General features: G+C 35.8%; 2 protein-coding genes across 2 annotated transcripts in view; one reads left to right on the top strand and one right to left on the bottom strand.

Annotated features, from left to right (window-relative positions):
- The first annotated feature begins 1,280 nt into the window (after positions 1-1,280).
- On the top strand, positions 1,281-4,722 carry cox6b1 (cytochrome c oxidase subunit 6B1). The gene is made up of 4 exons (XM_016458748.1): positions 1,281-1,413; positions 2,033-2,153; positions 4,275-4,375; positions 4,465-4,722. The coding sequence occupies exons 2-4, from the start codon at positions 2,048-2,050 to the stop codon at positions 4,516-4,518; spliced, it is 261 nt and encodes an 86-aa protein (XP_016314234.1). The 5' UTR covers positions 1,281-1,413; positions 2,033-2,047; the 3' UTR covers positions 4,519-4,722.
- Positions 4,723-6,111: 1,389 nt separating this feature from the next.
- The window catches only part of katnip (katanin interacting protein), a 20,882-nt gene continuing 13,812 nt past the window's right edge, over positions 6,112-13,181 (bottom strand). Inside the window, exons 13-24 of the mRNA XM_016458686.1 lie at positions 12,057-12,265; positions 11,451-11,529; positions 10,970-11,147; positions 10,720-10,885; positions 10,399-10,604; positions 10,239-10,303; positions 8,974-9,084; positions 8,720-8,859; positions 8,414-8,515; positions 7,647-7,807; positions 6,782-6,867; positions 6,112-6,648 (exon numbers count right to left, since the gene is read on the bottom strand). Coding sequence (XP_016314172.1) covers positions 6,590-6,648; positions 6,782-6,867; positions 7,647-7,807; positions 8,414-8,515; positions 8,720-8,859; positions 8,974-9,084; positions 10,239-10,303; positions 10,399-10,604; positions 10,720-10,885; positions 10,970-11,147; positions 11,451-11,529; positions 12,057-12,265 — 1,562 coding nt within the window. The 3' untranslated portion in view covers positions 6,112-6,589. The remainder of the gene's footprint in view (positions 6,649-6,781; positions 6,868-7,646; positions 7,808-8,413; positions 8,516-8,719; positions 8,860-8,973; positions 9,085-10,238; positions 10,304-10,398; positions 10,605-10,719; positions 10,886-10,969; positions 11,148-11,450; positions 11,530-12,056; positions 12,266-13,181) is intronic.

Below are 13,181 nucleotides of genomic sequence, written 5' to 3'. Positions count from 1 at the left end.
AGTAGGTTCATGTCGGTTTACTGGACCACAGAGACAGTCAATGCAAAAAAATAAAAGGTTTTTATTCGCACGTTCGCTGATGCTCGTTTATGGCGACGTTTAATTCAGTCTAATTAGCATCAGTCTGTTAAACGCATCTCCTGGTGAATGTGAGAACGGAAAACTCCGTGGTGCACCCAAACACAACAAACATGCTACTGACATGTTATCACAGTAACGACATGCTATACTAGTACTAGACATGTTCCGAAGTATTCTTGAACTAGTGCCTTTCACTAACTTGTAATGCAAACTCTCCACCATTTTATGAATATGGTCATCATTCTGGTGTTGCCATGAGCTGCATGCCAAAACACTTCACATTCAAAATACTTTCCATTTATCACAGCACGAGGGCATTAGCTGGCGAGGTTAAAGGTGGGAATGATGCAAAGCGTCCGCAGGCTCATATGCCCACAACAATCTTTCCATTTTATTTATACAGTTAAGAGGCAGAGAGCACCAGTCAGGGGCCCTAGAATTCCTAGAAAAGGCCCTGTATGTGGTACTTATAGCTATTCATGGACTCTAAGCACACGCGACTCCTTTATCATTATTTCTGAACGTTCTAAAACAAGCAATAACATTTAAAAATCGGAATTCAGAAAAAAAAAAGTTCCATAAACGATGTTTAAATAGCGTCTTGGTTCTAACGTTTTGAGATAACGAATGTTCTATTCATGTTACTAAAAGAATTTGTTCATAACTTTGAGAGAACCTTGCCTGAACATTCTGAGAACTTGTAAAAAATAATATTTCAATCAATATGTTTAGGCAAACAAGATGCCAAAATAAAACCCACAGTAAGATGTAGATCTTTAGAATAAGCATGCAACATAAACATTTCTCCAGTTGTTTATCAATCCACCGGTTAAATCTGAACCTGCTGTTGTGCACGTGCTCTTTGCGGATATGACACGATTTGCTTTTCTGAAGGTTACACGAATTCACATACAATAAATACATTATTAGGTTATGTATTTGCTATATTTATGTATATATGCACATGAGCTGGCGCCTGGTGTTTGTCTTGTGAAGCGCATCGCATCTCAGTCGTTTCAATGTTACCAGAGTCCGCCATACCGTGCGTAACAGACTGCACGCCAGTTCACATACAATAAATACATTATTAGGTTATGTATTTGCTATATTTATGTATATATGCACATGAGCTGGCGCCTGGTGTTTGTCTTGTGAAGCGCATCGCATCCTATATCGCATCTCAGTCGTTTCAATGTGACCCGAGTCTGCCATACCGTGCGTAACAGACTGCACGCCAGCGCTCAAGTGCACTTACTATCACACACAGCTAGTGAATGAGGATTGTCTGTCACTGAACAAAAGTCACTTTGAACAGCCAGCCGCCTCGGACAGGTAAAACACATAATTGCACAATAATGTTTTCATTGCCTGTGGTAATTTAACGCGTTCTATTGAAATACATGTATTATTCTGTGAAATCGGATACTGATTCTCATAGTAAAAGCGAAAGTGTGTAACATGATCTCAATGCCGAAGGCATCTACTATTTTGGATCTATTTGAAATACAAAACGAATAACCGTATTAATGGACTAATATATGAAACATAACACCTTGATAGATGCGCTATTGTAATCTTAATGAAATGAATGTATATCGTTTTATTCCTCAGCGCGCACGGCCTTTCCTCTATATGTAGCCTATCATATAGAGCAAATATAAATACATTAGTCTAGTAACCCATGTTATATATTTATGTATTCATTCATGATGAAATGAAGCGCACTCTGATGCGTATAAGGTAGAGTTATGGACATATATATTAGGCATTTTTCTGAAATATCTCTTGGTATTGCGCAGCGTGCTGCAAATCAATTATCTATTAGTGAAAATGATAGATGCATTTATTTAAGATCGTTTAGTGTCGAGATACTTATAGGAGGGTGGTATGCCGAATATGGGGGTTATTTTTCAAGAGAATGCAGTTATCTCAATCTGCATGTGTCTTAAAGGGACCCGCGCGACTCATGGCCGAGGACATTCAGCAGAAGCTGGAGCAGTACCGCACGGCGCCGTTCGATGCCCGCTTCCCGAACCAGAACCAGACGAGAAACTGCTGGCAGAACTACCTGGGTGAGTCATTTAAACTAAAGGACAAATTATGAGTATCCAAGTGCGTGTAATCCACTGCAGAAAGTCCTGTGGTGGTGCAATAATCATTAGCCGGGTTTCTATCCAAAGTTGCGAATTTAACTTATGCGCAAAACTGGAATATCGTTTAAAACATTTGCATCGTTTCCTGATAAACTGACACTATTAAATCACTAGGAAAAGTAGGAGAATATAATCATTTTCATATATAATAAATTACTTGCGCCTCAGAGCGAGTAGACGAAACACAATGAACGCGCTCATTGCTTTCGGAGGTGGATGCTGCTGTTTGGGAACGCAATGCTGTGGAATGAGATCGGTCCGCTGGTTAGTCAGGTTTTGCCGGCCCATAGCGCAAAGTCGCATTACTTTTTTGATGCGCTTGGAGGAATTTAGGTGAGCCTGCGTTCTACTGTACAGACGTGAATTTACTTTTGCTTCAACCTGAGGTTTATTCATTACACTTTTTGGTGTGAAAGGGCTTTTACATTTGCTATAAATAGCAAAAAGCCCTGCTCATATTTAAAAAATAACGCGAAAGTAATGCAAAAGTAATGTAACGCATTACTTTCCATAAAAAGTAACTAAGTAACGTAATTAGTTAATTTTTTAGGGCGTAACGCAATATTGTAATGCATTACTTTTAAAAGTAACTTTCCCCAACACTGATCATTTCACACTGATTTGAGGAATAAATTATGGGTAGCGATTGGGTTAAATCTATATTTTTGGACAGTAATGTTGATCCAGGAACATGCCTTACTTGGCAAAATCACGGCAACCAGGAATTTATTCGCAAAATGCATTTCTATCTCCCATTATTCGCATCAATCCTTTTTCGCACAAGTCAAAAACCACCTCAAGCGAGCGTAAACATTTTTTGCGAATTAAGGGATTTTTATTAGAAATTCGGCATTTCCATCGTTTCTCATGCGATACTTCAAAATGCGCATTAAAATAGGGTAATGGAAACATAGCTATTGTACGACAGTCAGGTGGGTCGACATTTTAAAGGAATTAATGTCAGTAATTTGAATTGTCTTTTTAGAAACGTTTTTTAACAATTTTTTGAATACACCGTTTACTGTTGCTATGGTCACCTGCTTAGACAACCGCGATGTTTTGGTTCGCTATTGAACTTGCAACATGGAAGCTTATTCGTTCAATACAGCAAAAACGGTAATTGCAAATCTTGTTTTTTCCCCCCCTCACAATTCTTTGTTTATCTCACAAAATTCTTTTTTCCCCCTCGCAATTCTGAATCGCAACTATTTTTTTTAATTCCGTGGCAGAAATAAGCGCACATGCTAACCACTTTTGGTTTAATTTTGATTAATACAATTCAGTATGAATGTAAGCCTACACTATTGTTTGAAAGTTTGGGGTCAGCAAGATTTTTTTTTTTTTAAATAAATTTTTATTCAGTAAGAACTAGGGTTGTTAAATCGATGAATCACATCCAAAATAAAAGTTTTATTTACATAATATATGTTTATTTATTTTTATGTATATATTAAAAAAATATATATGTGTGTGTGTGTGTGTATTTGTGTGTATTTATATATACATATACATATAAATATACACAATACACACATATTATGCAAACACAATCTTTTATTTTGGATGCGATTAATCATGATTAATCGATTTTACAGCCCTAGTAAGAACGCATTAAATTGATCACAAGTGACAGTAAAGACATTTATAATGTTACAAATGACTTCTATTTCAAATCCTTATACTTTGAACGTTCGGTTCATCAAATAATCCTGAAAATACTTTACTTCATTATTTTTTATTTATTCAAATTTAGTATTTTTAATCAAATAATGCAGCCTTGGTGAGACTTTCAGAAACATGTTACCCCAAATATGTTAAAAATAAATTATATACATAGTAAAAACAGTACATTTTCACCCTAAAATAAAAAAAAATGCAAGAAAATGTTTCTATTATTTTTCTATTAATAAATATTTTCCTCCTAAATTATTTTTTTATTATATTTTTTATTATTAATTTTTTTATTTTATTTTAGAAATACTATGGTACCATGTCCAAAAAACATAGTAATCTATGAGAATCTATTTATTTTATGTACAGATTATTATCGCTGCCAAAAATCTCTGGATGCCAAAGGTGTCGACACAGCTCCATGTGACTGGTACAAGAGGGTCTACAAACCTCTCTGTCCTCTTTCCTGGGTAAATATTCCTTCATCCCCTATATCGACGTAAGCACCAGAATTGTGCATAAAGATCATTTACTCTCAACATTTTGGTGTTTTGCTCAGATCGAGAAATGGGACAGCCAGAGGGAAGATGGAACATTTCCGGGAAAGCTCTGAAGATGGCACATTCTCCAAAGCACTGCATCAGGGGAACCGAAATGCATCTGTCTGTGGTGTCGTCTCACCCCAGCCGAGCAGGGCTTTATCAATGTTTGTCCAAAAATGCTTCTGTCAGGCTGGAGGATGAGATAGATTGTTAATGTCATTCCTTATTTAAATGAAAGTATTGCAGATTCTGCATTAAAATATCTCAGGCTTTGAAATGCGATTCTTTTGTGGCGTGCTTCATGGAGTCTCTGTCAACAACAACAGTAATTTTGGTTTGGCATCCAATGCATATTACACAAAACCAAAAGGTTTTAGCAGAAAATTGGCTGTTACAGTCGTAATGGCTGGGTTGTACAGAAAAACACAGTGCATAAGTTCACCTGCATACAAAATTGTCTTTACAAGGTACCAGGTTGAGAACTTATGAGAACAAAAACTTAGAACTAAAGCAGTGGGTTTGGTAAAGTTCAAAAAGTTTTGAGAGTTTTTAAGGCATTTAGTGGCAAGTAAACTAGATAACCACGAGCAGAACATTTAACATGTTGGTCAGACGATCTTCTCCCTTTTAAAGGAATAGTTCTCCAAAAATAAAAATTTGCTGAAAATGTGTTCACCCTCAGGGCATCCAAGATGTAGAACAAATTTGGAGGAATTTAACATTCCATCACTTGCCCACCAGTGAATGGGTGCCGTCAGAATGAGAGTCCAAACAGCTGATAAAAACATCACAATAATCCAGAAGCAATACTTGTGAAACCAAAAGCTGCATGTTTGTAAGAAACAAATCCATTAAGACGTAACTTTAAACCGTCTCATCTGGCCAAAATACATCATCCATAATAATGCTAATAAGTCTATAATCCCGCTTCCTCCAGTCAAAAAGTTTCTCTCCTGATTCCAGAAATTACTTTTTCACTGGAGAAAGCAAATATTATTTTAGGTTTTGTTTCTTACAAACACGCAGCTTTTCACTTCTCCAGATGTTAACTGATGGACTGGAGTGCTGTGGGTTATTGTGATGTTTTTATCAGCTGTTTGGACTCTCATTCTGACGGCACCCATTCACTGCAGAGGATCCATTGCTGAGCAAGTGATGGAATGCTACATTTCTCTAAATCTGTTCTCATAAAGAAACAAACTCATCTACATCTTGGATGGACTGAAAGTGAGTACATTTTCAGCAAATTTTAATTTTTAGGCTTTACATTGCAAGTCGTAAATCCAAAAATTTTTCAACTTTACTTGTAAATACTTTGAGACTGAATGTCACAACAAGATCACTCTTATTATGATCAACAAATCACAGCAACCGCTAGAGCTATTAGAATTAAGCTCTTGATGAAAACTGAAAAAAAATAAAAAATCACCACTGAAGGTCCAGTTTGCTCAAGGATTAGGATTAGTCAGCAATCAAATCTGTAGCTATGATGATAATACAAACCTCAATCTCAGTTTATGCTGCTGTAAATGATTTCTGCAACACTAGTAGCATTGAACCCCATTATAATAATGACCATTTCTAAGAAGTTTTCTTTCAAGGTAAAATTGCATATAAAATTGCATACTCAAATAAAAATAGTGACAATCAATAGAGATAGGTGATATTTAATAATAATTACAGTGGCTTTAATATGAGGTAAACTGGCAGTTTGCGCATAATATTTGTAAAAGTGTTTTGAAAGAACTGTGAAAGACTTAGAAACTGTGTAAATCTGAAATATTGTAAACACTTAATGTTACCAATATATTCGACAATTAGACTGTTTAAATATGGCTGTAGGACATACAAGCTACAAATTCTGATTATCACAAGTGAATCTGACATGAAAAAAGAAATGTACTGGTGTGCATTAACTTCCATCCAGAATCACATGACATGGTCAAAGGACACTTACTTAAAAAAAAACGTAAAATATATAATACAACAACCTCATAGCAAAAACAAATACACAGCTTTATCATACAGTTTGAGTGTGTGTGTGTGTGTGTTGAGGTTACTGAGTTTTCCAAATATTCCCAAAGGGGAAAAAGAAAAAAAAAAAAACCTGCTTTCAAAATCCCTGAACCCTGCCGTCTTCTCTCAGTATCGCTGCTTTCCGTGTTTCCGTACGTCCGTCATGCAGGTTTTGGGCCGCAGAGCTGAAAATAAAACATTGTTTTTAATTTGTAAACAGGCAAGTTTTCTGTGGTAGGCTTAGAAGGTAGTGCTTATATTAGCTTCACATAAAACAACTAATTAAGCTAATTAAACGTGTGTGATGCTTGTGAGCACCTGGGTCAGCTGTCTGTTTCTTCTTGTGCTGGTGAATGATTTGATTCTCATTGGTCAATTTCACATCCTGGTCCTCCACATGGTTGCTTTAACGACAGACATTTCCTCAATGAGTTTCACTGACACCTGCTTACATGAACAAAAATGCATCATGGGGCAAAAATGCAGCCTGAATGTGAACCGTAGGCTAGATGGATGAAGATAAGAGTGATCATAGCTTCTCATACAGCTCATTAAACACACACACACACACACACACACACACACACACCCACACACACACACACACACACACACACACACACCCACACACACACACACACACACACACACACACACCCACACACACACACACACACACACACACACACACCCACACACACACACACACACACACACACACACACCCACACACACACACACACACACACACACACACACCCACACACACACACACACACACACACACACACACCCACACACACACACACACACACACACACACACACCCACACACACACACACACACACACACACACACACCTACCTGTTTCTCAAGTCATCGTCTGGTCTGTTTAGCATCACGCCCAGGGCGTAAGAGAGAGCGATCAGGCCAAACAATGAGTCAGTCAACAGCAGTTGTGCGTGTGTGTTTTGTCTGAGTTTGGCATTGAGTGCTCACATTCAGCTGCGTGTGTGTTTAATGCATTTATGTGGGTGTTTAATTTATCTTAAAAATAGAGCTTACAAAAAAGTTTTTTTCCTGCCTGATGCAATAGAAAAACCCACATTTCTGAAAAAAAAAGTTGCTCAAATTGCTTTAAACAAAAAAGCACCACAGAAATATCAAATGCAGTGTGTGTACCTGATAATAGTGCTCTTCTCCCGGTGTGTGATTTGCGTGTTGTCTGTGAACTGTATGGTGTGGTAAGGAACAACAGGATCCAGGGTTGGCAGAATTCCCCGCGAAATGTTCTTCACACACTCTAAAATCCCGTTATACACTAACAGGTCATCGACTAGGAGCTAAACACACAAACACACAGGTCATCCGATACAGAAAGACAGGAGAATGAAACACTGACTTCTTACATTTGACAAGCATACCACATAATTCTGTGTGATGATCTTAGATACTTTTATTTAGCAAGGATGCATTAAAGAGATCAAAAGTGACAGTAAAGACATTTATAAGGATACAACAATTTGTTATTTCAAATAAATGCTGTTCTTTTAAAAGTTATTCAAATAATCCTGTTTTCAACATTGATAATAATCAGAAATGTTTCTTGAGCAGCAAATCAGCATATTAGAATGATTTCTGAAGATCATGTGACACTGAAGACTGGAGTAATGATGCTGAAAATTCAGTTTTGATCACAGAAATAAATTATATTTTACAATATATTCAAACGGAAAACAGTTATTTTCAATTGTAAAAATATTTCACAATATTTCTGTTTTTAATGTACTATTGATCAAATAAATGCAGGCTTGGTGAGCAGAAGAGTCTTTCAAAAACCTTAAAACTTAAAACCGATCCCAAACCTTTGAATGGAAGTGCATATTACAAGCATTTTGTAGTAAAATATTTAAATGGCACACTAATTTGTGTGCATGTGTGTGTTTTACCCCAAATTCCTTGACTCCTCGCTGAGGTGTTTTGGAATAGTTCCACAATTTAATCATGGAGACTGTCATTGGCTGGTCAAAGATGACATAGACACGGTTCACCTGGAAAAGATGCAACAATAAGATCAAATTCTGACCACTTGAGGAGCACGTTTTATTGAAAATCACACTGTTTATGGAAACGTCCTGATGATTCCTATGGGATTTTCTTCTGTAAAGCTTGTTTGGAGTTACAACAGTAATCAGTGGGTGGAGCTTAGCTGATAAACCCACGGTCACACAATCACACACACAGTTTGTCCTCACCAGCCCAGGCAGCACCGGTGCAATCCACATGTGTTGCCCGTCATGTGTGTTATTGACCCCATCTATCAGTTTATCAGGTGTGCGGACGTCACCACACACGTTATCTAACACATTCACGCTGTCAGGGAACGCAGCGATGTCTGTGTGACAAATGAAAGAAAATGCTTTGAGCTGTAAAGTGTCTCAGTCTTGTTGAGTGCTGTGTGTGTGGATCCTTGATTGATCGCTCTGTGTGCGTGTGCTCATAAGGATACTGTTGTCACTGAGCGGGATCTTCTGGTCATTCTGGTCATAGAACTCCAGTCCATTAAGGCCGATGTAGTACGGGTCACCCCACGTTGTCAACAACTGCAGCTGGAAGATAACTGACACAAAATCAGTCAAGGAAAAACTCAGGAGATCTCAAACACACACCGAAATGATCACAATTCGTGGATCAATGAAAGAATGGAACTTTTGTAATGCTTTGCTGAATTGTTACATACTTGCCAATGTTTGATAAAATGTATCAGCTATACATTGGCAATTATGGCAAAAAGTAATTCAAGTATATTATAATTGTTATATTATTTAAAATTTTTATATTTATTTTTCATTATTTGTAATATTTTATTTATGTATAATTTCTAGTGCTGTCAAACGATTAATCGTGATTAATTGCATCCAAAATAAAAGTTTTTGTTTACATAATATATGTGTGTAGTGTATATTTATTATCTATATATAAATACACACATATACAGCATATATTTTGAAAATATTTACCTGTATTTACATGTATATATTTATATTAATATAATTTATATCATATATAAATACATTTAATATATAAACGTAACATTTTTCTTAAATATATACATACATGTGTGTGTATTTATATGTAGATAATAAATATACACAGTACACACATATATTATGTAAACAAAAACGTTTATTTTGGATGCGATTAATCGCGATTAATCGTTTGACAGCACTAATAATTTCTAAAATAAATCATGAATATTTATTTGAAATAATCAATTTTAATCATCTTTATTTTTTATCTGTATCATAAAAATTTATTTTAAATAATTTAGATTTTTTTAATCTATCCTCTATCTATAGTAAGATAATAAAAAAATGTAATTGATTATTTTGAAATAAATAAATGAAAGAAAGAATGAATGAAATACACACACAGACACACACACACACATAAATATGTCTTATTTGTCTGATCTCACAGGGAATTATCTAACGAAGTAGATTATTTTATCTAATAAAGGCTAAAAATGATACATACAGGCAGTTTTTAAGCTATTTAAATGGATAAAATAATCTATTTTAATAGATAACTGAAATCTGACAATACATTTACTCACAGGACCTCAGATGATGCCAACCCTGAAACAACGCTGTACAAATAAACTTGAATTGAATTGAACTGAATTGAATATTTAAAGACTGTATCGTCAGGACACACAATGTAAGAAATTGATATTTGTAATGAACCATATAGTAAGCAAAAATGTGAGGATACATCCGCATGGCATCAATGGAGCCTCATAGTCCATACTGGCCAACTCATCTCTCCGGTTTCCACCCCTGAAAACACACACAAACTACTTCATCCCTCAAGACGAGAGAAAGTATGTGGAGTCAAGGTTGATGACTGTAATAATATCAAGAGGGTGCTGTACCAGTGAGCGTGCGCGTCCTCTGTGTTTTTGCTGGTCGTAGTGAGTGATCTGTTATGGGCGGCAGTGCTCGTGTTGGACTGTAGGTAGTCTATGAACAGAATCTCCTGTGCGAAGTCAAAGTGGCAATTCCCCGGACCCTTGCGAATGAGAAACCCCCCGATTGGAGAAATACACACGCTGTCCAGGAACACATGCACAACCTTCAACTGGAGGAAACACACGGCACATGAGGTGAGGTGTGTGTGCTGAAAAACACTAGTGAACACCTGTTGAATTGAAAAGATCCATTCCAGAAAACCAGAGCCCAGATTTCGCTCTCACCCCTCTGTAAGAGTCTTCAGGCGATTTGTTGTAGTTCCATATTCTGAATCCGGCGATCGTCTGTGGCTGGCCGAACCGTACAGCGAGTGTGTGATCAGAACCGGACGTGAAGGGAATCAGCCACATGTGTTTATCATCTGTGGTGATGTTCATCCCATCAAACAACCTGAAAGAGGAAGAAAACAGGATTTAGAAACCCCAAAACCAGCTCCATCTCAATTCTCATATACAGAACGTATCTTTCACTGACTTGTCCAGAGTTCGAAGGTCGTTGCTGTTCTCAGGGAGGTCGTTGAGGTCACGGGGTGACGCTGTTGCCATAGAGACATCAACAGGAATACTCTCCCCGCCCTTACCAACGACCTCGAACCCCGTCAAACCCACATAGTGAGGGTCACCCCACGATGACAGCAGATTCAGCTGCAGAACTAGAGAGAAACAGTTCAAATATTCAATTCGATTTATGTTTATTTGTGCAGCACTTTTTACATTACACATCATTCCAAAGCAGCTTTACAGAAAATACATGAAATATTACCAAGAGACATGAAACGGCATTTTGTGCTTTTTTTAATTAAATTGCTATTTACATGATGAATATATTTAATATATTTATATATTTAAAAAAATATAAGTATATAATTAATTAATTATATATACATATATATATATATATATATATACATACATATACACACACCTACTTAGTTTTGTAATTTATTGATACTCACTACTGCCAGTATAAAGTCCTGTTGTTTCCTCTCCAGTATCAGCACACAGTTCAGCTGCAGAGATGTGGTCCAGATCCATCTGAAGCAAAACACATCCCATGATTCATATTCACATATTGTTTGACCTCAATAATGCATAAAAACAAGAGCAGATTTTTACATAGGGCTCATTTATATATTTATAACAATATTTATTTTTTTATACAACATTTTATTTTCTTCATTCATAATGTCAAGTATATGGTTTCATAAAACACAAACACAACAGCATCATTACTCCAGTCTTCAGTGTCACATGATCTTCAGAAATCATTCTAATATGCTGATTTGCTGCTCAAGAAACATTTCTGGTTATTATCAATGTTAAAAACAGTTTTTGCTGCTTAATGTTTTGTGGAAATGTTTTTTCAGGATTCTTTGATGAATAGAAAGTTCAAAAGAACAGCATTTACTTGAAATATAATCTTTTGGAATATTATAAACGTCTTTACTGTCACTTTTGATCAATTTAATGCATCCTCAAAATTTCTTTAATAAAAAAATCTCACTTTTACATTAAGCCCAAAATATCTACAATATGAGTGCTTTAAAAGCAGCATCACATACGCGGGTGTGCGTGTCCTCCTTCCTGAACCCAGCCTGTGTGAACGGCCTCTCCTCTCCTTCACCGTCAGCCGTCCGCGGCCGCTGCAGCTCCTCTTCCTCCACGCCCGGCCCGCCCATCTCACTCCCAAACGTGTCATCATACTGCGCCATGGCCTCCAGGATGTCATCATCCGTGGTGAACAGGATAGTATCGCCAAACTGATCCAGTGCTGAATAAAATGAAACCATGATGAAGTTCAAGTTAACATTAAATATTTAATTATCAATTACACAGCTTTGCATCTTTTAAAAAATCTGCTCTACTGATTTGCAAATAAGGCCTAAAATCACCAAATTTAATGATGCCGAGTTAAAAAAATACTAATAAAAACTTTCATTTTTTTTTGCTAAATATATATATATATATATATATATATACACACACACACACACACACACACAGACATTTTGATTTATATTTTCTGAACACTCTAAAGTCTTCATATATAATGCAGTTTCACTTTTCAAAGGTTAATGTTTTTAAAAGAAGTCTCCTCTGCTCATCAAGGATGCATTTATTTGATCAAAAATACAGAAAAAAAAAAAAACTGTAATCTTGCAAAATGTTATTATTATATAAAATAATGGTTTCTATTTTAATATACTTTAAAATATAATTTATTTCTGTGATGCAAAGCAAAATTTCCATCAGCCATTACTCCAGTCTAAAGTGTCACATGATCCTTCAGAAATCATTCTAATATGCTGATTTATTATTAGAATTGTCAATGTTGGCAACAGTTGTGCTGCCAAATATTTTTTTGGAAACTGAGATACTTTTTTCAGGATTCTTTGATGAATAAAAAGTTAAAAAGAAGAGCATTTATTTAAAATTTAAATATTTTCTAAAGATATAAATCTTTGCTATCACTTCTGATAAATTTAACACATCCTTGCTGAATAAAAGTTTTAATTGCTTTCAAAAAAAAAGAAAGAATAAAAATTTACTGAACCCAAACTTTTGAACGGTAGTGTATATTGTTAGAAAATATTTATATTTTAAATAAATGCTCTTCTTTTTAACGTTTTATTCATCAAAGAATCCTGAAAAAAGTATCACAGGTTCCAAAAAAATATGAAGCAGCA

This window comes from Sinocyclocheilus anshuiensis, unplaced genomic scaffold (genome assembly GCF_001515605.1).
Source record: "Sinocyclocheilus anshuiensis isolate Anshui unplaced genomic scaffold, SAMN03320099.WGS_v1.1 scaffold415, whole genome shotgun sequence".
NCBI lineage: Eukaryota > Metazoa > Chordata > Actinopteri > Cypriniformes > Cyprinidae > Sinocyclocheilus > Sinocyclocheilus anshuiensis.
The sequence above is the reverse complement of the archived record's forward strand: the minus strand, read 5'-3'. Positions and strand labels throughout refer to the sequence as shown.